At 34.4% G+C, this 23643-nt stretch overlaps 1 protein-coding gene across 3 annotated transcripts in view; it reads left to right on the top strand.

Annotated features, from left to right (window-relative positions):
- The window catches only part of MICAL-like (protein), a 482706-nt gene extending 465214 nt beyond the window's left edge, over positions 1-17492 (top strand). For all 3 annotated transcript variants that reach the window (XM_081751175.1, XM_081751177.1, XM_081751176.1), the window contains 4 exons: positions 925-1024; positions 1784-1909; positions 7766-7878; positions 11745-17492. In XM_081751175.1, coding sequence (XP_081607301.1) covers positions 925-1024; positions 1784-1909; positions 7766-7878; positions 11745-11971 — 566 coding nt within the window. In that variant the 3' untranslated portion in view covers positions 11972-17492. The remainder of the gene's footprint in view (positions 1-924; positions 1025-1783; positions 1910-7765; positions 7879-11744) is intronic.
- The last annotated feature ends 6151 nt before the right edge of the window (positions 17493-23643 follow it).

Genomic DNA, 23643 nt, shown 5'->3' on the forward strand with positions numbered 1-23643 from the left:
GAAAAAAATCTTGAATCAATTATCGAAAGAACGAATTAACGTAGAAGAAGACATAAGTTGTATGATTAGGTTAGATTTTTCTTACATAAAGGTGATGTTATATAATAGGGTGAATTTTTCAAATTTTCATTATTGTTAAGTATGTGTTAAGATTTTGATACATTGTATCAAAAGATTGTATTTCTGTATTTTGTTAATTGAAGATTTTTAAATCTGGAATTTGGTAAGATAAATTTGCTTGAAATGCTCAGTACACTTCAGATTTTCATGTTTTCAATCAGTACAATGAATTGACTCATTCCACGCAGGTACGTAAATGCCCTCACGATGGCACGGTACATTCTTGTAGCGCTGAATTAGTAGATAACTACTAGACTGAACTTTTCTTTGTGATAAGAAATTTATTGGTGGCTGCTTGTTAAAGATAGCCGATTGCATGAACCAGTCTACGATGTGTCTTGATTGTGCTCTGCACATTGGTAGACATCTGCGTCTTAAATATGTGATCTCATCTATTCTTTTCGCAAATCCCTTTACAGCACTACATTGTAGTTTCGTGGGTCGTACGGTGTTCGTGCAATGCTCGTGTATATTTCACATGTTTCTCACGAAGATCATGGTTAATTGGGAATCTCTCAAACACAACAATACTTCATGTGCTAATAATACCTTGAATTATGCACCTATATTATTATTCTGTTCATAAAGTCTGGTAGTTGTGTACTTGATATTTCACTACAGATATCACTGTGATACCTATTGTACGACATTATGCGTACGTGGTGATGTCTAGTGTCTTTGTTCAAATAGTATGTAGTACCTGTGCTGTGATTCGTTATTCGATCGTAATCAATGTGTTAATTGGATTATTTTCAGAAATAAATAGCCTAGAGTTCACATATATTTCTGTTATATTTCTTGCAGACACTATGCCTGCAGATGTGGAAGATAAAGTTATACAATTATTTGAGCTAGTCAACGAGAAGAACGAACTATTCAGAAGACAGACTGAACTCATGTACCTGTAAGTATCCAGCAACTACACATAAAAATTATTTTTTTTATTACATATTTAAATAAAAGATACTGGTCGCTGTACTGTAATTAAAAATTGTGTCGCTCCTTTTCTTAATCAAATCATGTTGTGAGGCAGATATCACTGAAGTGTTTATTTATGAAATACGAGTAGAATTATAATAGGTATGATAACTATAGGATACATATTAAATACTTATAGATTAAAAATAAATAAATAAATAAACAAATAATTTTAAAAAACTTACCTTGTATCCGAGGAGAAAATAAAAAGAAAATTTTCCATAGGGTTTCGTTACTCTCTGGTAACGTTTTCAATATCATCAACTGCGTTTCTAGACTGGCAGCTTGTAGGTAGAGTTTCCTTCCTTCTTATGAAGTGTCTTTTTAGAAAGAAGTGAGCAACGTAAGTAATATAATTTTCTTAAGTAATATACGTACTTTCCTTAAGACAAGTAACTCCAAGTAAAGAAAGAAATCCACTCATATGCTTATCAGTTAAGCAGCGCAGTGGATGAAACTGAAGAAGTTACCAGAGGGCAGCGAAATCACCGGATACGCGTAGAAGGTAAGGTCTTTTTATTTCTATACAAGAACAAGATAGGAAGCACTGTTTGAGTGGCTTAAGAAAATCAGATAACATTATATTTTAATTTTTTTATGACCATATTATTTCTGTGGTAAGTTTGTTGATCTTTTTTGATTTCGAAATATTTACATAGATCTAAAGACTACATTTTATTTGCAGAAAACGGCAACAGCGCTTAGAGGAGGAGCACGCTGAACTGGAATTCCAAATTCGTTGTTTGTTAGAGAGGCCGGAGCATTTAAAAACTGACAGTGATAAACAAAGAGAAGAAGATCTAATTCAGAGGTAAAGGAAGAAGAAAATTTACTTTCACACCGTTAGACTATATTAACAACGTAATCTTCAAATGTCTGCTGATATTTAATTCGTTCGTTTTATACGAAAATTAGTTCCATATTAATTTATGAGATATGTAAAAAACGTTTGAAGCCTATATCGTACCAGAAGGTAAAAAAATAATGAAGGTCTTATATATCACTTCATCAGATGAGGGAAAGGAGAAAAAAAAAGACAAGCGGAATCTGTGAAGCAAGAGCAATTCTTTATCCCTATACCAGCGTTTCCAACCTGTTCAGCAGAAATTATCGTACCTAGCACCTTAAAATTATCATTTTTCTAGTAAAATTATCGTACTTGTTTCCATTCACAATGTAGATTAGTAATGTTTTTGCTATAATAATAAAAATAATTTGTGGTAACTGTATATCTTAACATCCTATATGTAAGACGAAATCAGAGATCAATTCCTTACTAAAGGTGAAAACTCATCTACTTCAGATAGCTAGTAATGTAGTGTCTAGGTTACTAACACACGTAACCCGCGTTTGATTCCCAATGTGGGTATTTGTATGAGATACAAATCGTGGTATTGGTTTAGGTCCCAATTTAAACAATAAGTCATGTCTCATAATTCGCTGTTGCGAAGAGACGTTAAACTCAAATGAACCAACCTACCAAGCACCTAGTAATAACCGATATATGTAGGCAGGATTCTGTTATCTATAAAAACATCAAAAGAATAATATTAAATTGCTTTATGATTTTGAAATACAATAAATATAAAATATTCCAATTACTGCTCTATACTTTTACATTTCCTGTATTATTTAACTTTTTCAGAGGTTTTCCTTATTCTGTTTTAAATAAATTTGTTACATGGGTTCCAAAATTCAAATCCTTTTCTTTAGGCAATGAATTATATTTTTCTCAATTTTTAAGTATCTCCAGAATAATTAGTTCTCCATCTTACCAGGTTTTATTACATTATCGCAAATTTTTCTACTATTCTACACGAGTTATCATACATCGTGTGAGTCAAAATTATCATATGCTTCGATAATCATTGTACGTGTTGGCAGCGCTGCCGTATACTATTCACATATACATTTTCTTCATTTATTACTCCTTTGCTCTCGTGCACTGTCGCTGATCTGCGCGTCCAGTTTTATCTTTCTTAAGTAAGCACTTGTTATTTTCAACCTCGCAACACTATTACGTGACCCTGCATTCTAGTATGGTATAGATTCGATTTCCGGCGGGAGTTCATGTGGTTCTGATCCCACGTTAAGCTGTAGGTCCACATCTCATCTAATGTAGCTGCTGAAAGGTACGCTAAACTCTACTCAGATCAACTAATCCTACTCTTCCCTTATGTGCCTGATGAATAGTAATAAACAAAACTCGTATAGTGTACTTCTTGAATGTGTGATTATATTTACATTATTTTCTGGTAAGCAATATGTGTATATGGAGAGAGACGCCGTTGGTAAAGTGTCTACATAGCAACCGAAGGCCTGGGTTTGATTCCTGGTGAGCCATTCCTGTTTTGTCTTTGTTCCAAAACGATTAGGAGGTTCACCCGGCCTCAATATTATGGGTTCATTGAGAAACCTGAAAAGTAAAGACGGCTGGAGTATAGAGTTGACTACATCATCTCCCGAAATAAAGCAGCTGTAAATTTTTATCTTCATATTGCCCATGGCCCACTTCGGCCTAACTTTATAAGGAAAAGGCATTCTTTTCCTTATATATAGATAAAAGTGTAATTGTTGTGACAAAGGAATCCCAAAGTAGGAAATTAAAATGCATTACTAGAAAATAATTACACACGTAAACACTATATAAGCCTTTTCACGGGTGGAGGGAGTGAGGATAGCTGTATAAGATGTATCCCGCACTCGAGTCTGGTTAGCGTACACGTCTTCGGCGCGGGAGAACCCGGGTTCGATTCCCGGAAAAAGCTTACGAGGTTCGGATTTCATGTTAAGCTTTATTTCCATGTCTCATAGCTTCGGTGTTGAAAGGGATGCTTAACCCTCGGATGCATGTCGCTTTTTTTCTACACTTTTACATATGTGGGGTCAATTTGACCCCACGCAATATTTGGTTGATAATAATATAACATAGTATGCATGTTAGGTTAATTAGATTACGTTAGGTTTGGTTAAGTTAGGTAATGCGGAGGTATGTTAAGTTTGTTTAGATTAGGTTACATTAGGCAAGGTATATAGTTCAGGTTATCGCGTTTTATTCATTAATATAAGGAATAAACCAATTACAAATATTGTTCAGATATTTTAACTGTTTTCCTCTTCCTCGCTTTCCGAATAGTTAAAAATAGTTCACTCTTCTTCATATTAATATGAGTAACAGTTCACTTACACTTATCCGAGCTGCAATTCAGCACCATAATCTTACTTGAAACAAAAGATTTCTTGAGCAAGGAAAACAACACTAAATATGAAGAAAGTACCCATGTTTTGGCTTTGTCACATCAATACACATCACTGACATTCAGAACACACTACTAACACACTACTGTGAAATTTGCACACATACTTCTCACATCTGCTGCAACGCTGTGATGTCTTCCTGTCCTCTTCCCTTGTACAGATCTGACATCTTACTCTCTTGTTCGAAGATGTAGGAGCCAATGCCTTTGTTTCCCTCTCTACACCGCAGAGTTTCATCGCATCAATCACTGGTTTCTTTAGGTTCAAACTGTGGCACCTCAGCCTGATGTGAGGAAGAATCAGTTCGTTCGCCAACTCAGTTAGAAAGACACGGCGCTTGTGACTGATCCCTGAATGATAATCCGGATGTTGTGATAAGTAGCATGTGTATGCATTGAGAGCGCCTACGTTGATTACATTATAAAAGAGGGCCATTGGCCAGCGACGCGTCTGTCTCCTACAGGTGTATGTTTGAACCAATTTGTCCATGGCGTCAACTCCACTCTTTGTTTGGTTGTAAAATTTTATGATTTCTGGCTTCTTCTTGGAATCTTCCTCATCCACGCCTGTGTCATGATGCATGGTGCTGAGTAGAATGACGTTCTTATTCTTTTTCGGTACGTAGCTTACTAGGGTAACATCTTTATTGAAGACGAATTGTGATGTGCTAGGCTGTCTTGACTTAACATTGACCAGCGCAGGTGGAATTTCGCGTCTGTTTTTCTTTATTGTACCAACAATAGTTACATTTTGTACCAACAGTTCCTTAGCTAAATCATAACTTGTGAAAAACTGATCAGTTGTGATATTACTGCCGGAGTTCCGCAGCGTGTAGCACAATGTCTTCACGACGTTGCTGGCGAGGTTAGTTTGAACTGGTTCCCCTGGCTGTCGTCCCAAGTACACTAAACCGTCTTTTGCGTAAAAGTTCTCAGCATCACACAACCAGAAGATCTTAATGCCGTATTTACCTGGTTTACTTGGCATATACTGCACAAACTTGCATCTCCCACGGAAAGGCACTAACTGTTCATCAATCGTGAGGAAAACTCCGGGAACCATAACTTTTCGACAATTTTCTATGAAAAGTGTCCAGATATATCGAAATGCAGCCATGTGATCAGTTTCCAGACGCAAAGCGCGGGTTCGCTTGTCATCGAACCGGAGCAGTCTTCTGATATCTTCGAAACGATTCACGCCAAAAGTTGCTTTGTATTTCGGATTAGCGAATTTGTTGAGAAAAAGTTCGCGAATAGGAACATCCCAACTTCTCTCAGTACCTGCGATAAGAAGGATGCCAATAAAAGCCTGAAGCTCTTCTAATGTTAGGTCAGTCCACTTTTTCACTGATTTCACTGCCACTCTTCTTCCTTCTAAATTCGTGCACTGCACAATTTCCTCCAAAATGTTACGGGAAATGAACAAATCAAAGGCATCTTTGGGTGACGTCAAGACAAAGCCCCGCGGGAGACCTTGTACATTCCTTACGATGTTGTGCCTAGCAGTCTGGTGAACACCGGGTGGTTTGCTTTTCCACTCAATTCCATTCTTCGAAATCATACCGAAAGACGCTTGCTCATCCCTTGCATCTTCTTCTTCTTCTTCATCATCATCACCACCATTATCCATTTCAAAATCACTGTCTTCCCTCGGAATGTTTTCCTCCTCTGAAACTCCATCATCTTCGTCAAAACTGTCCAAGTTGCTGGCAACACCATTATCATCCTCCTCCGTAAGCAGTTCGTTTATTTCATTTAGAGACAATCCTCTTTTTGTCATTACTGTCTATGGCACTTTCAGTCTAATAAACAGGATTTTATAAAATCACGTAAAAGCAATAAGCATGCACTTGTTCAAACCTAAAATGCGGCGTTCTTTCACACACGGTGTGCAATTGTTTCTGCAACACAAACAAACATGAGAGCGGAGCACTGTAGAAATGTCGTCCGACTATACACGCGGTCTGTCAACAACAACTGATTGCAGTGTTGTCAGGTTACAGTGGAAAAAAATATTTTCAAATAAGATAAAACAACCTTTTATTCGCGACAAATTTTTACTATACTTGCAGCAATATGCGAATTTATGGAAATTTTACAAGAGCATAAGTTTATTCCCAGAGAAAATAAGATCTCGAAATCAAAACTTATAAAAAATATCCAGTTTTACAAAAAGATTCATCATCATCCCTCGATAATTCGAATGATGATGATTGTTGTTCTGCCCTAAGGCAGGTCTTTGACCCGAAGGTCCCTGGGCAAGATGAGCCCATGGTGGTTTTTCATTGCCTTCCATGGGATGATGATGACGTCCTAAGGACGGGACCTACAGTTTAACGTGGGATCCGAATCACATGTGTCCCCACCGGGAATCGAACCCGGGACCCCTTGATTACAAGGCGGTGAGAGTAACCACTTATCCACCGGGGAATACTGATTTTAAAAGATTTTCTCTACTTTGGGTATAGCTGAACATTATATCCAGGCCAAACTTTTTATTTTGAACGTTTCTAAACTATTTTGAAACTGGGGTCAAATTGACCCCACATATGTAATAGATGGGTAATGATAAAAAATGGTAAAAAAAATAAATAATAATAACTTGCAAAACAAATGTGTTTACATTCTTTTGTAGTTGAAGCATCCTGCTTAGATGTCACAGAACATCAGGATTTTTCAGTGAGATTTCCTTGTAATACTAGGAAATAAAAGCATGTTGGGGTCAAAATGACCCCACACATGCATCCGAGGGTTAACTATTATACTTAGATTTAGAAGAAATTGGAATCGGGAATATCTAATAAGCAAAAATTCATAAATTCTGCGTATCCCATACTCACTACGTCACCTAAAAAGGCTTTTCCGATCCGACTCAAAATCGTTTACAAAATCCTCTCAAGCTTTCCATCGTCCCTCTGCTTCTACTGTAAGTTGTCCTTTGAAACATTGTACATAGGGACGGCCAAGGGAGAAAGAAGATTCCAAGAGAAAGGCGACAAAAGACCGACATACAAGCACAGTCGAAAATATATACACACTTTGCACACTTTGATGCACACGTGCAGATAATACACCATATAAAACAATTGTTTACCCAATAGCCTTATTAACTACAGTATTATTAACTATAGTACTACAGTGTGTTTTAACATGTATTTCCAAGAACTGAACACCTTTCAAAAATCCAGGGAGAAGGCAACTGCTCCCTGCTGCGGATGACCATGATTGTGCGTCTTTAGTGCCAGAAACTGAGATGTAATTTGATGTAAACTTGTGTTCATTTTGACTCTATATTATAAATCTAAAATTATTCTGTTCAGTTACGTTCTTGTGTGGAAAATGAAAATTTCGTTCTGTTTAAGATGCTTATTCAGTCTCCTCTTCATTGTTGATTGTTTCTTTGTTTGTAGGTTGGTGGAGGTAGTAGAAAGGCGAAATGAGATAGTGGAGTGCCTGGAGATGGATAGACTGAGAGAAGCAGAGGAGGACCATAGTATTCAAACGGAACTTGGGCGTTTTGCAGGTAAGCCACTTTTCACTCAACTACTTTTTTTTCATTCAGGTCATACTCACAACTATTCTACTATATGTTTTGTCAGGTCACTTGAAGTAAATTTGAGTTTCCAGTCCCTATCCCTACTATTCCCCGTTCATCTTGATGGAGGAATTCTCCACCTTAGTGCCATCCAGTAAATTACGTATTTACTCCCCGCCTTCGTTTTCTTGCCGCCATACCTTAAATCACGTCCTAATCATTCTTTTTTTAAAAAATATCTCGGGTATTATTTTTTTTTCTTCCAATCTTTCCAGTTTTTCGTATTGTTTACCTTTCTACCCAGCAAATTATTTTTCGTTGCTCTTATCTATTTTTAAGGCTTATAGTCCTTGATTACTTTTCCATAGCGTACATGTTCCATACAATATCTCGTTTGAAAATTTAAAAAGCATTAGACCGTAACACGTTAATTCAAGAGTTCACAAAATATATTTTTCTCCCTAAAGATTTTTGCCAGATCTATCCGTGCATGTAGTTCCGAATCTTATTCAGATCTTTGTTACCAGTATCTAATACACGTGCGAAAATTATTCATCTGTTTTATAATTTACTCTTCCAACTTGTAGTGTAGTCTATAATTGACATCAAATATTATTGCCTCTATCTTCCGGTAAAATTTGACAAATGCCCTACCTGCATGATCTAGAATTTAAAAAGAGTTATTGTCTTCTGTGAGTCCGGGAGTGATAAATCCAAATAGGTTCGAGTATTTTTGTAAGGTAAGCCACTTTTACTGAGCTTGAGCACAGTTTCCCATAGTCACATCAGACAGTGTCCCAGTGTCGATACATTACATTAAGATCTTTGTTTTCTACTTAAAAAAACAGAAAATCAATATATACAAAGTGGAAGTTTTGTTATTAGTATTACTCTTAAGTTTTTGGCTTGTCTGCAAATTGCCTGTACGCAAGCAACTTCTCTTGGCGTCATTTAGGAGGCAGCACAGCTAACGAATATTATTAACCTGACTATGAATTATTAGAAATTAGCGTCAGTGACAGAATAAGGCATCTTATGTTTATAAAGATTGAGAATAGCTAAATGTTTTCTCCTAAATGTTTATGCAACCCAGATTGAATGTTCTGAGGTTTGCATATTAGTCTTACTCACAGATTGAAATGTTTTTGCTTTTAAATAGTATTAGTAATTATTTTTTACTTCGAAATGTTTAAAATCCATTATTGTAAACATGTTACCATCAGAAATATTACATATGAATTCCCCACCCAGAAACATCTTTAGATAGGAGAGGGTTGAAAATATTTTTTATTTACTCTACTTAGGCTTCATCAAAGGGTAAAGAAGACTGATGTAAAAAATGAGCGTGTGAATAAATGAAAGATTCGAAGAAAATATTAAAAATAAAGAGTAATTGTACGTCTATAACTTGCTTGTAACTATGTAGTTAGTATACGGTGCGAGAGAATCGGGTTTGATTCCCGGTGGGAACTCATATGGTAGTGGAGCCTACGTTAAGTTGTAGATCTATGTCTAAATATAGCCTTGGTGCTAAACGGAACACTAATCTCTAAATCAACTAACCAACCAATTGAATTTTTTTATATATATATATTATTATATATACGACTATTAGACTTACATTTACAGTACTTGATTTTGCAGATTTCCTGCTCTAATGGATTAAAATCTAGCTCTCTCCTTAAGATGCTGCATATGCAGAAACAGAGAGCATGGTTGCTCAGTGGTACAGCACCGACCAAGGATCTTTGGCGCGAGAGATCCCTGGTTCAATTTCAGATCATGTGGAGTTTTGGTGGGCATCTTGATGTCCATGGATTTTCGTGTTTCCTCCCACATTCGTATTCCATCAATTCTTTTATAATAAGGGCATAACTATGACAGATTAAATAAAATTTTCATTTCATTTTCATAAGCAGATTTTTTTTTTTTTTTTTTTTAATTTTAATTTTAATATCTCTGAACAGGACCACAATAATGACCATCAGTTAGCATCCCTTGGGCATATCCTTAAGTGCTGGTTAGTACACAAGTTATCATTCCTGCGTCAACTACTCATTCCTTTATTGTTCGCACTTGTTATTAAAAAATAGTAATAATAGTTGATGTTAATGGAGGATATAATAGTATTTTCTGATTTCAGGTCAAAATGTCATTGATAAGTCATTGAAATAATTTGTCTGTGAGATCAGGGTCTCTTAAATGCAAATTTATTCTTGTTCTTCTTGCACTGAATTGATTAAAATAAAACAAATTCCTGTTTGATGTAAGTACCTAAGGTATACGTTCAGTAGAGTACGCATTCCTAGAATTACTGCAAAGTATTTCCCAGGTTCATTACTAAAGAAATATTAGTGTCATTGAAAAATCTCGCATTCGTTTTACCTGGAATTTGTTATTAAAAAAAGAATTTAAAAAGTTTGTCATGAAATACTCTCCTTATGCGCACGTGCATAGATCTTTACACAAAAAGTAGCTAATCATTTTCGTGCAAAAATTGTGCTTCAAGTATTTCTACAATCTGATGTGATTTTCTGTTAAAAGAAGACGAAGTTGTAAAGATAATGATGATGTTGGAATTTTGGAAAGTAAGTCACAAATTTGAGTGCGCAGTTTGACGTTATAATCGCTTAGCACTGCAATTTCTGCACTACATGAAGCGTCTTCAAAAGAATTTTTAAATCATTTAATAATAGTTTGCAACTATGAAGCTACTTACTTTACAAAATTATAATAGTGTATAATTCTTTGTCGGAGTACACTGTTTTCTCCCACTCTAAGCGGACAGAAACTAAAATATTACCAGATTTATTACGCTCCTTGTTTGTATCGTATACATTAATGAGAACAGTGCGTAGTAGAAATCGCACCTGAGACCAGTGTATTGAAAGAAGCATTTTAGAATAAGTTTCAGAGGCTTCTTTCTATGATGATAACTTAAGACTGTTGGAAGAGAGAAGGGAACAATCCTGATCAATCCATAAGTGGACATTTGGATAACAGAATATCCTCAGTTGCAGAAGATATCGTAAAAATATATTTATTTTGCTATAGGTCTTAGAAATATGTTTATCTTTTCTGATTTTCTTTAGAGCCTGACATACTAAAATTAATACAAAATTTACCATTTTTCTTTTGCTTGTTTTTCAGAAGTGAAAGGAGATGATGAAATGTAATTTACCACAATCATAGATAATGTTATTCTACAACAGAAAATCTGAACCTGAAAGATTTTCAGTGTTGCTATCCATAGAAATTACTGTGTTGCCAGAACAACAATTCCCCAAAAATCTAAGTTAAAGCAGCGACTAGAGGAACGAACTCAACTGCATTTGATTACGTATCGTGTTGTTTTGTTATCCTGTAAACTACTTTTTTAAATAACAGTTGTGTTTATAATAGTTTCAACATACTGTTACAAAAATTAAATGTTATTTAAAAAGTAGGTCACAGGATACCGAAACAACACGATACGTAATCAATTGAGTTCGTTCCTCTAGCCGCTGCCTTAACGTAGATTTTGGGGGAATTGTTATTGTGACAACACTGTGATTTCTATGGATGGCAACAAATTCTCCAGGTTCATATTTCCTGTTGTAGAATAACATTATCTATGATTGTGGTAAGTTGCATATCTCCTCTTAGTTACGAATAAATAAGCAAAAGAAAAATGGTAAATTTTGTATTTGTTTTAGTATATCAGGCTCTTAAGACTTTAAAAAAAAAAAAAAAAAAAAAAAAAAAAAAAAAAAAAAAAAAAAAAAGTGACTAGCTTATAATTATTCACTTAGAAGTTACTGTATAATTCGTTTCTCAATGCATTTACTGAAATGGATCTTTTTTTTTCTTTGCAGCAAAACAGAAGGGAATACCTGAAGAAGATACGAAGAGTGAAATTAGTGTAAAAAGTGCAAAGAAAGAGAAACGAAAGAAGAAAGAAAAAGAGAAGAAAAAGAAAGGCAAAGCGTTTGATGCTGATAAAGATATAGATGAAAGTGAGACGCCAGCACCCAATGAACCGGCCAATCCTACTGTAGCTGCCCAGAAGGAGAAAAGAAACTTCAAGAAGTGGTTCAAATGAGATTTATTTTTTTGGTAGGAAACTGCCTTTTAAATTAACGCATCAAGTTAATTGCTAAAATGTGACTTTTTGTGTTTCAACAGTAAATCAACTGCTAATTATTTCGCTAATCAACGTCGCGTACTTTTCCTTCCTGTACTATATAAACGGAGCGACCTTAATTCTTTTACGTTTTGCATTTAGCTGATGTATTTTTTAAAGAAAGTAACGTCTCCTGTGAAAAATAAATAATAAAAAAATGTAGCGCTTCCTATTGTTAGAGCATTGTTGAACACGCTAGGGGGTCATACTTTCGCTATAAGTCTGTCATCTAATCGAGAATAGATGAAACTATGCATAAATGTTAAGATGAAGACGCGGAGGTGAGATTTAAACATCTTTCCTTAGTTTGTGAAACGAGCGAAATGAATTAAAATGGATTTTAAAGTGGAACTTTGCTAATGTTTAGGGTTTTCAAAGCTCAATAATGGAATTACAATGGGTCCCTCTCATTATATTCGTAGTGGTCGTGATTGGTTACATAAATTGAGTGATGACCACATGTAATAACTGTGAACAAGTTGTATCAAATGACGGATATAAGTGCATTACCTAACTTAACGCCTATTATGTAAAAATATTAAGTAAAAGACTTCCCATTAAACCATCAGTAAGAGTCATTTTGAAAGTAACCTCATATAAACACATTGTATGAACCAGTTGTGGGGGTTTCTTTCTTATGAAATAAAATACAATTACAACATTCATATTTTATTTTAAGTTCATTAAGAGATGGCCAAATGTCTTCCTATTAGATTTTGATAATAATCATTTGTCTTACCAAAAGTTCATTTTAGGAAGTATTACACATTTGTCATAGATTGGAAGTTTATGTGCTTGACCTGGCAAATTACTGGAATACGACTGCTGTAATTTTTCACTATCTTTGCCTTATGCACACACCGAAGTCAGTCAGTATCCAAGAATGCGAAAAGTAAACGTGGCTAAAGACGCTTTCAGATCCGTATTTTGCAACGTGTCAGTTGCACATAGCGTGAAAATGGTAACTACGATTCCATATCATCGATTTATTGAGAAGATCCCAAGAAATACAATAGTTAGTTTTTTCAAGTGGGCCAAGAGTTCATAATAAGTCAGGAAGAATAAGAGTGGGTATTTATCAGCGTGCTTCCCTGTAAATTTTAAATGTATTTTTGAATTGAAGTACGAACGCAGATGTTGCATAAGAAAAATACATTAGAGTCTCTTATTTACATACTGAATGATTGCAGTGCCTCCTAAGGGCCAGAGCATGCGTAAGAGACTGACAGATAAAAGTGTCATACAATCGTAAAATAATGTGTTCACATACAAAAAGAAAAATCATATACGTGTGTATACTTACCGGTAGTATAGCGATGCACTTGATTTTCGAACGATTTCTTGTCTTTTCTTTACTTTTTTTTCTTTTTCTATGTTCCAATGCGACATGTACAACTTGAAAATTCAATCGTTTCAGGTATTCTTTTTTAAATACACATTCGGAGCTTGTAACTTCAACTTGTTACAGAACAGGAATTTATCGCCGAAAAAAATCGAAAAAAGGACTACAACGAATTAATAAAAAAGAATTTCAAGTTACTAAACAAAGTGTCGATTGTTGATACCAATAGTTTGTTACTTTCGAAGATATCTTTACTTTGCAAGTAAGTTGATTATAGTTGAAATCACAAAAAGTCTCTGAAGCAGAGTGTTGTAGAAATATCTAGGGGTGTGCAAGTTTCTAGATAAAGAAAATACATTCGAAAGTGTTATTTTCTCATTACTTTCCGAAAAATTGATGTTTAAGTAAGAGTTATACTCAATCACCAACTCTTCAATATGGATTTAGTTGTGAAGTTTTCTTTATAGCAAAAACAATGTAATCTTAAAATTTAATGGGGAGTTAATTGTAATTTTTCTTCATTATTATTATTATCACTCCTACCACTGGATTTTTTAAAAAGAGAAAGTGCCAAACAGCCATACTCTACATAAACTCGAAATACAAATGTAAAAAAATAAATAAATGAAATACTCTTGAGAATTCAGGATATTGTTGACAATACAGTACTCTATTTTCTGAAATAGTTAAACGTATTTTTCAAAGGGATAATAACTTTTTTTTTCCTGTTAAAGCAATAAAAATATATATTTTTTTGTCATTGAGAAAAGTAAGTGAAAAAAAAGGATATATGCTTTGTAAAGATGCGCAACTGAGTATGATATTTTCATATTTCATTCTTTCTATTTATACTGGTGCAGATGAATGACTGAGTGATTGTGGAAAAACATAATTGTAGTGAAAAAACAAAAATTTCCTTTTGTATGAAATTAATTGATGTAGGATGGTGTGTTACCTAAGTATTTACGCTTGAGCGCGGTAGATATATTGATGTATTTTATTATAGTTAGTCATTTATATATAGCCTGTGTAAAAAGGCCATGCAGAAAATGAAACAAACGATGGATCTCATGAAAATAACTAAACTAAATTAAAGAAGGTCTCAATAATGCGACTCGTCATAGCTACTGAAAATGCGAAGAAAATAATAGTTTCTAAAGTATCACCCCCCACCCCCACCAAAAAAAAGAAAAAAGACATTTCACTATAAGTGTCCTAAAAATTGTATAAGCCAGGAGTTTTCAACCTTTCCACAGACGTACCACTAAAGCATATTAATTATTGATATCAACATAAGCCGCATGTAACACCAAAAGCGGCTCGCGTACTACAAGTTGTACGGATACCACAGGTTTAGAAACCCTAGTATAAGCTATAATGTAGTTATCCATGTTTGAGAATCGTGCGATACCTGCGCAACAGATTTTAGATTAATAATAATCATTGAGTAATCATCTTACTGGAATTTGTTGTATAGGCTGCATGGTTCTTAAACATTGATATTTATAGATACAGCTGATACTAGTTTCAGCAGTAAAAGCTTTTAAGTTGGCTACTTGCTTAATTTGACACACCCACGTGTGGAGTTTATTAAAACATTCCGTAATTACTCTATTTGTTTTGCTAGCTTTCTGTAAAACACAATGTGTTAAATATTATACAGGTTTAAATTGTAATTTTAAGGGATCTCGAACTGTTCTTTACTTTCATACATTTTGCAGCTTACGCCTGATTGTTTCAGATTATGTTTTAACAAGAACTTTTAAAATGTAAGATCAAATATATGGCCTTTTTAAGCAGGCTGTTTGCTTGTTTTAAATATTTTATATTAATGAGTCGAAGCGATTGCAGTGTTAGCCATGTAATAAATATAATTAGTGAACACTTTAATATGACCTAAGATTACATGTCGAGTTGAATGATCGGTTTTTTTTTTTTTTTTTTTTGTACTAGTCCTTTTTTTTTCCTTTCCTTTCTTTGTAATAGCCAATAACAACGTATTGAGTGTTTACAATAGAAAATTGTATATTCGAAACTGAATTTGCTGTGTTAGTTGGTCACTAACGTTGAAACTTGTACATATACTGCCTGCTAGAAGATTGGGCTCGTTCACGCGGCCCTTGAAACAGTTATTCAAAGTTGTGAAATTAGTATTAAGAAAGAGAATAAATAAATAAATAAATAAATAAATAATGATTATTTTTGAATTATGAAGTAAATCTTTGTTGAACGTATGTATAATTTGTCGTAGTTCATTACATATTGCTATTACACTCTTTCCTAGTTCCTGTTGTTTTCGGTGGCGGTACGAATTATTATGACACCGGAAATCACTGTCTCACATGCTGATGTGAAAATCCAGGTGAAAATAATGTAGGATTACAAAGAGGGAATATCTGAAATGTTTTGTTAGATAGCTATTTACTAGCAATACTATAGTATAGGAACTGCAATTCGTTTAATTCTGAGTGCATACTGTACAATGTTTACTTACGGTAATAACGAAAATAAAAAAAATGAATATATATATTTTTTTGTGATTCCTGTATTGATCATTCCAGAGACCTGTTTTAGTGTCTATCTGGGAAGCATATTTGATAAGTACAGAATGTAACTCCCATTATTGTGATAAGTAACGTGGTACATTTGTTTTTGAGATTAATGCATGTTGGTAGAAAACTAGGCAAAACTACCAGATAGAGATTTCGAACATATTATATGTGATGTGATATAGATAATTTGTTTGTAGTTAATCATTATTTAAATGTATATTGCAAGTTGTGCAATTGGGTATTGTAATAATAATAATAATTAATAGTCTGCTGCATTTATTAACAGCATTTTGTGAATCGCTACGTGTTTTCTCTCTTTTTTTCCTGAAATTATTAACATCATATGTACTTACAAGTTTTTTAAGACTATGCAAGTATTCCTTTCCTGTGTGCTTCTGATATATATTGAGGACTTGATTCAGTACTATTTCTTTACATAAAACAAAGACTGAGATGTTTTCCAGTAAGATTTAATTAGAAGTTTTGTGTTTACGTATATACGAGGTCATGAGCTAAATATTGACCAATCATGTTTGTGTTTCGCGCTAACTTTGTGTCATAAATACTATAATTTTTTTAATAATACATATATAGTTCTTTTTTTCTTTTGTTATGCGTACGGAATATACTCAGTTATTGTTCCAAGTTCAATACATGTTTGTTATATTATGGAAAGAGCTAAATACTGTACTTTTTTTTTTTTTTTTTTGTCAATATTCAGACTTACCCGAAATATTTTTTTTTTCAACAAGAGGAGTTCGGATTGTATTGTACCAATAACACAACATATATCTAGCAAGAAAAATACATTTATTTTAATACGTATTATTTGTTAACACGATTATATTGTCATATATATATATATATATATATATTAATTTGCTGTGTATTTAAGTATTCCCATTTATTTTGCTTACCACTTATTCAGGATAACAAAATATTTCATACTTTGCTGAATTTAGTTCACAAAGACGAAATGTATCAGAGCCAAGAAAGAACGTAATTACATGTTCAATTAAAGTTTCTTCAAACCGAAACAAGCTTCTGAGGCATTATTTACATTTTATATAGGTTAATTCAATGCATTTATGTATATTTTAAATTTATTGTCGCTACCTGATCTGTATAGTAGGTTGGGTAAGATGATTAGTAACAATAATAAGTGCCCGAGTCAATTTATTTTAGCCCTACAATTTCCAAGAAATATTAATCTATCAATCACATACTATCCTCGATAATAATAGTTTTTTTTTATTTTTCTTGCTTCAACCACTTTTACAACATTCAGTGAAATGAAGGAATTCTTGTTAAACAATCATTGTGAAATAGCTGTAGCTGTTCCCATGTATGCTTAAGTCAGTTGAGTATATTCATAGTTTAGCTTGTAATGGCTTCTGTTCCAGCGAGAAGGGTAACTCGAGAAAGGAAAATGGAAATATTGTTATTGCTAAAAGGTTTTTTTATGAATGAAAAAATGGATTCTACATAAGTCATGTATTGTACATAAAAAATCAGCAATAAATGTTCTATAGTTTCTAAAAAAAAATGATTTTATTTCACCGGAGTAAATCGTAAATTCGTTTTGATGCTAAACATATTAAAAAGCGTAAAGGCTTATTTTTAAGGGCACGAGTTTTTCGCACTAAGAATTTGAAAATTTCGCGTTTCGTTTTCCATATTTCGCGTTTTGTCGCATTTTCCAACTCAGATATTCCCTGACAATTTAACAACCGTTCCTTTTATTCATAGATCACTGCAGAAATAAACCATTAATTACCTACAAGCGGATACACTGAATATTTCACTTGATATTGTAAATTTCACTTATAGAAAATCAGTAACTAAACTTACTATGAGTAGGAAACGTTTGCTGTCTTCTGAAAACACATAGACGCAAGTTACATTTAAGCATTAAACTTAAGCATGTTACATTCCTTCACTGTTGTGCACATTTCCCACATTTCCCTCCTTCACTGTTGTACGTTTGTCACTTATCACCAGTCCATACTTAAAAGCTTGTTGGAAGCCACACTATGTAAGTGCATTTACAGCAAACTTCACACAATCATCACTTCGGAACTTTTGTCCATTCAAAATATTCACTACACTGCACTTTCTAGACCAGAGTGTTTACTAAAATTCCAAAATGAAGTTTCGTGACTTTTTCTTTACCAAACCATAAAATTTCCTAACATTCTCAAGAGCGAATTCGGGTCCAAATTAGGCCGAATTTTCAAGCATGCTATAGAATATTTTGCTTGCGAATCAGTAGTGTCTAAAGCCCATCATCAAGACATTTTTGGTGGTGAATTTTGACATTTTATAGAACAAAATTTTCCCGTCTGTGCTTATATTTGTACAGATAAAAAAAATTCATGACACAAACGCTAAATTTCGTGACTTTTTCATGACCGATAGACACCCTGTAGACGAATCATTTCTCCAAAATGCACCCTTCATGCTACGTTCTACCGTTTCATCAGCGGAAAACTAGTTTTAAAATTAATGAAAACGTATTTTTAAAATTCGCGTTATTTCGCGTAGTTAGAAATTTCGCTCGAAACTGCTAATTTCGAGTTTTATCGTGCAACGGAAACAAATAAAAATACGCATAGAATATCATAAAACGTCAAGAAACTGAAAATTACTTAATTCTGACGCATTTCGTTTTATCGCGCATTGTGAAAAACTCGTGCCTCTACTTATCTTATTCTGAGAAGTCAATTGTGTTAGATGTTCCTCTACCAACGTTCCACCGCAATCTTATGGCAATATCACTTGGTTGATTTCGAAGCTAAAACCTCACGTGTCCAGCTTTTGAAATTGTCAACTGTTTCAAACTGTCGTTCTTGTAGGAAATGCACGAGATTTTCGACAAAAGAGAAAAATATAATTTGAAGGAGCAAAGTCTGCGGTGTAAACAGACTGTTAAACCAACTCGAATCCTTGCAATTCCTTGGTGACTACCCGCCAATGATACGGGAAGTGATCAACTTGAAGCATAATCCTCGGTTGATGGAAGTCAGGTACTTCTGTCGTGTAATATCATGGACACACTGTAATTTTCATCGTAACAGTTCTCATTCATATCACGCCTGTCTGGAACGAGTTTCCAGAACACTAGACCTCAACATTCCATCATACACACATGATATTTGTTTCAAACCTTCTTTTTTGGCAAACTGACAATGCCTCTTGGCCTGGTTGTAACCATCGGTGATTACCAGCAAGCTATCGCAGAAAAATCAATTTTTATCACATGTGATGATCCGACAGCAAAACTTGTAGCAATTGTTGACACAGTGAGAAGCCTTTTGATCTGTTCCAGGTCAGCTCATGGGGCACAAATCGATGGCGTCTCCAGACAAACCACAGTTGACACAAATGATGATAGCATGATGATTTGGGATGATCCACCTCTATTGCCAATCGACATGTACCAGGTTGTTATAAAATAAGTATCGCTCAGAGACCTCTGGAGACGTAAACCACTCGACAAAATGTAACCAACTTAGTAGAAGTATATTTGGAAACATGCAGAAGCGATTGGTGTAGAAAACAAAATTAGTTCCAATTTTCGCCACCAGGTAATTGTGGCGCTGTACAACGCCAAGTAACTGCAGCGTGGAAGAAAAACGACACTAGTGCTGCTAAATGATAAGAAAGGCTGTAATTCTCTCTCCAAGTGCCTACTCACGCCTGCATGTGTTTCAGTGATAAGGGTTTGAGCACCACTCTGTGCCAGAAGTGAATTGATGGTAATCCGATGTTTGTTTCTTTTTTCTTTCACTCTTTATCTTGTGATCGAGGGGTTCCGGGTTCATCTCTGGTGAAGACACACGTGAGTCGGATCCCTGTTAACCTGTAGGTCTCGTCCTTAGAACATCATCATCATCTCATACGGAAATGAAATCTTTAAGTTTTACGTCCCACGATTATGCCGGTTAGGCTAAAGGAGACGGTGATGATGAGAAATGAATAATTGGTGGAATGAAGAAAGTGGGAGGAAACGGGAGAACCCCAAGAAAACCTCCGCACACGTTGTTTGTCCACCACAAAGTTCACTTGGCTCCAAGCACCAGAGATGAAAGCTCTACCGCTGAGCCACCGTGGCCCTTATCTCATACGGTACTAGTCACCACCATAGGTTTTCCTTGCCCAGAGACCTTCACGTCAAAGACCTGCCTTTGGGCAAAACCCTACATCACCATCATCTCCCGTAACACATCACTACACCATTGGGTTAATAATAAGAGTACAAATCAATGCCATACGTCGCACGGGAGTATAATTACGGCCTTTCTTTAATTGAATATCAATAATGTCATTTGTTTTCCATACCACACTTACCGTACTTAACACTGAACAGAAACACAATAACCTCTAGAGGAGAGATTTGACACTAATCTTTTCCTGGAATTTTGGAGGAAGCTTGCATTTTATGAGCACAGGAAAGACTAATATTTAACTTCGTTTTCGTAAGATATCCAATAATTTTAAAGAGACGATTCAGCTCAAAAGCCCCCTCATCCCGTAAATCCACCACTGACCCCGGGGTATTAATAGATATGGCAATCAATGCCATGAGACCCACAGGAGAGGTAAATACAGCCTTTCTTATTATTTAGCATTACTAGTGTCATTTTCCTTCCACGCTGCACTTTCTTAGTGCTGTACAGCGCCACAATTACCTCTGGTGGCGAAAAATGGAACTAATTTTATTTTCTACACCAAAAGCTTCTGCATGTTCCCAAACACACTTCTACCAAGTTTGATTGCATTTTGTCAAGTGGTTACGTCTCCAGAATTCTCTGAACAGCAATACTTATTTTATGATAACCTGGTACTTGTGCGTAGATCAGTCGTTCCAGGTTACTCCTGTCCATGGCAACTCCAGTCACTTGATCAGAATCACATAAACCTTTTTTGGGTTTGTACCCAAGTTTTATTTTTAAATAAATTTATGCTTTTCGTTGGCTAACTAGCCAAAAAGGGCGAGAAAAACTATCAAATAATAATTTTCAAAATATTGACTGTACTTACCAAAAAAGCCTATATGGGCAACGGAACTTAGACTCTTGCCCAAGTAAACTTCTTGTAACTAACAGGATGGAAAATGTTTAACGATACTGAATCAGATCACCCACTTTTAGCTTAAAATAACTTTAAGAAAATACGATGACAAATTTCTCAAAGTCTTCCAATTTTTTATAGTACATCGTGGGGCTCAGTGTCAGAGCGCTCATCTCTGATTCGATCTGATAGCAGGTAAGTTTATGTTGAATAATATCGTGTCTGTGTTGTTTTCTGGGGGTTCTACTTATCCACTTTCTCATTCCATCAATTCACACACTTTCATTAGTCATCCGTCTCCTTTAGCCTGAAGACCAATAACCGTGGGACGTAAAACTAGGGATTTCATTCATTTTTCTGTTATATCAATTATTTAGCAATTATAAGGAAAATGACATCAATACATAAAAATAAACTAGGATCAGCTATTTTGTTGTTCTTCAGATACTGCAAAGCATTAGAAATGACAGGATAAAATGATGTTTTATGATTAGAATCGTTTCAAATTGCTAATTATGGGATAACTACTTGCAAATTAAGGGTCTACACTACAGCGAAGTTAAACTACCGCTAATTTTAGAGTTTTTCTGTAATATCTTCAAAACAAATAAAAATATTCGAAAAGCAGAAACTTAGTGAACTAGACAATGTGATTTTGCATGTGATATTATTATCACAACTCATCTATCTGCTTTCAATTTGCAACTAGATAGATTTAGCATTTTTTGCGGGTTCTGTAAATAGTGGCATACCAAAAGCAAATAGGTGAATAGTTGTAAAGGTATCACATGCAAAATCGTATTCTCTAGTTCACTACGTTTCTGCTTTTCGAATATTTTTATTTGTTTTGAAGATATTACAAAAAAACTAAAATTAGCGGTATTTAATTTCGCTGTAGTGAAGACCCTTTAGGGTTATGACGAAGAATATATTATAATCAATATCATTATATGGAGGCTCTCTACAATTAAAACACTGCTTTTAGTCTCTTCTGTAGAATTATAAATCTTACGCATACAACATTTTATTGTTTTTATTTGTATTTTATAATCTAGTATCCGCTTGCCACATTAAACTTCAAATCGACAGCGATCAGTGAATTGTTTGATTTGATTTTAGTGGAGCGTCCCGTTCAGCAGCGAGGCTATATGAGACGTGGGCCTACAGCTTAAAGCAGTATCCGAACCACAGGAGCTCCCGCCAGAAATCGAACCCAAGTCCACCACGCCAGAGGTGTGTACGCTAACTACTTAGCCAGGAGGGAGCTCTGATACTAACCACCAGAATTGTGACGCAAACAATGTAAGTGATATAAAGAAAAAATGTATAACAAAGAAAGTAAATTGAACACAATTTATTCGCGATTTCTCTGGGAAAGTTGAGACATACTGGAGAAACATACCTAGTACAAACAACATTGCTGCCATAAGATATCTTGTGAAACTGGGCTTCAGCTTCGCAAATTATAACATCAAGTATTTCTCTTGTTCTATATTCCATTCTTTGCTGTCAATTTTCCTTTTTCTTGATTTTTTCCTTTGTAGGCTTTATATCACTTAAAATCTCATCACATTAATGTTCCTTTCAAGTTTGAAATGGTCTGTTGTGTAGAAGATAGTTTTCTCTCTCTTAAACCTACCTAAACAAATTTCTACAATTGGCAACACTTTGTTATTAAAAAAAAATCGTGTTTGTGGAAGCATATTGGTAATTCTTATATTATTTCCAAATGCTGTTTTATTAATATTCGGCTTTCAAATGACTGTAAAACAAGCCTACATTACTTATATAAACGAATAATGAACTCACAAATGCATGTTTATTTTGATTTCTTTTCCAGTCTAGTACACATTTTTCTTCTTCCGTTGTAACTCTGAGATAACTTTCTCTTCTTTTCAAAAAAAGTCATATTGGTTAGGTCTTTAGTACAGTCACGTAGATACTTCTTTTGTCTTTTAAAAATATGAATACATGAATAAAATTTATCTAGTGCGACAGTTTGTCGTTCACTGGAAATTTTACCGCGTTGCACAAGCATTGCAACGACCAAACCTTTAACTTCTTTGGTGATCTCCCGGCGAAATCACAAAAATGAATATCAGCAATTATACCAGGCAATAGCTGATTTGTTCATCCTTTGTTCGACATTTGATAATTCAGTTTTGAATTCATTCAGAAAAGTTCGGATAGCACCCATTGTTAACTGCCCTGACAAACGCGGAAAGTTACAATGATTCAATCGCACGCTATAGAAAATAATAATAATAATAATAATAATAATAATAATAATAATAATAATAATAATAATAATAATAATAATAATAATTATTATTATTATTATTATTATTATTATTATTATTATTATTATTATTATTATTATTATTATTATTATTATTATTATTATCATCGGAATACCAAAGGATCCAAATTCATTGCATATTATGCGTTCTAAATTAGGTGGCAATTTTTCAGTTATATTTGAATCTCGACCAGTACAAGTATTCGGTGAGTCAAAACAGTATGTAGACATTCTATCTCTACTATACAATGGAGCAAACCATGATGTGATAGTGGGATCAGACGAATCTTTTCTACTAGTATCATGCGAAGAAAATATGAAGTTA

The sequence above is a fragment of the Thermobia domestica genome, chromosome 3, assembly GCF_964235325.1.
Source record: "Thermobia domestica chromosome 3, izTheDome1.hap1.1, whole genome shotgun sequence".
Lineage (NCBI taxonomy): Eukaryota > Metazoa > Arthropoda > Insecta > Zygentoma > Lepismatidae > Thermobia > Thermobia domestica.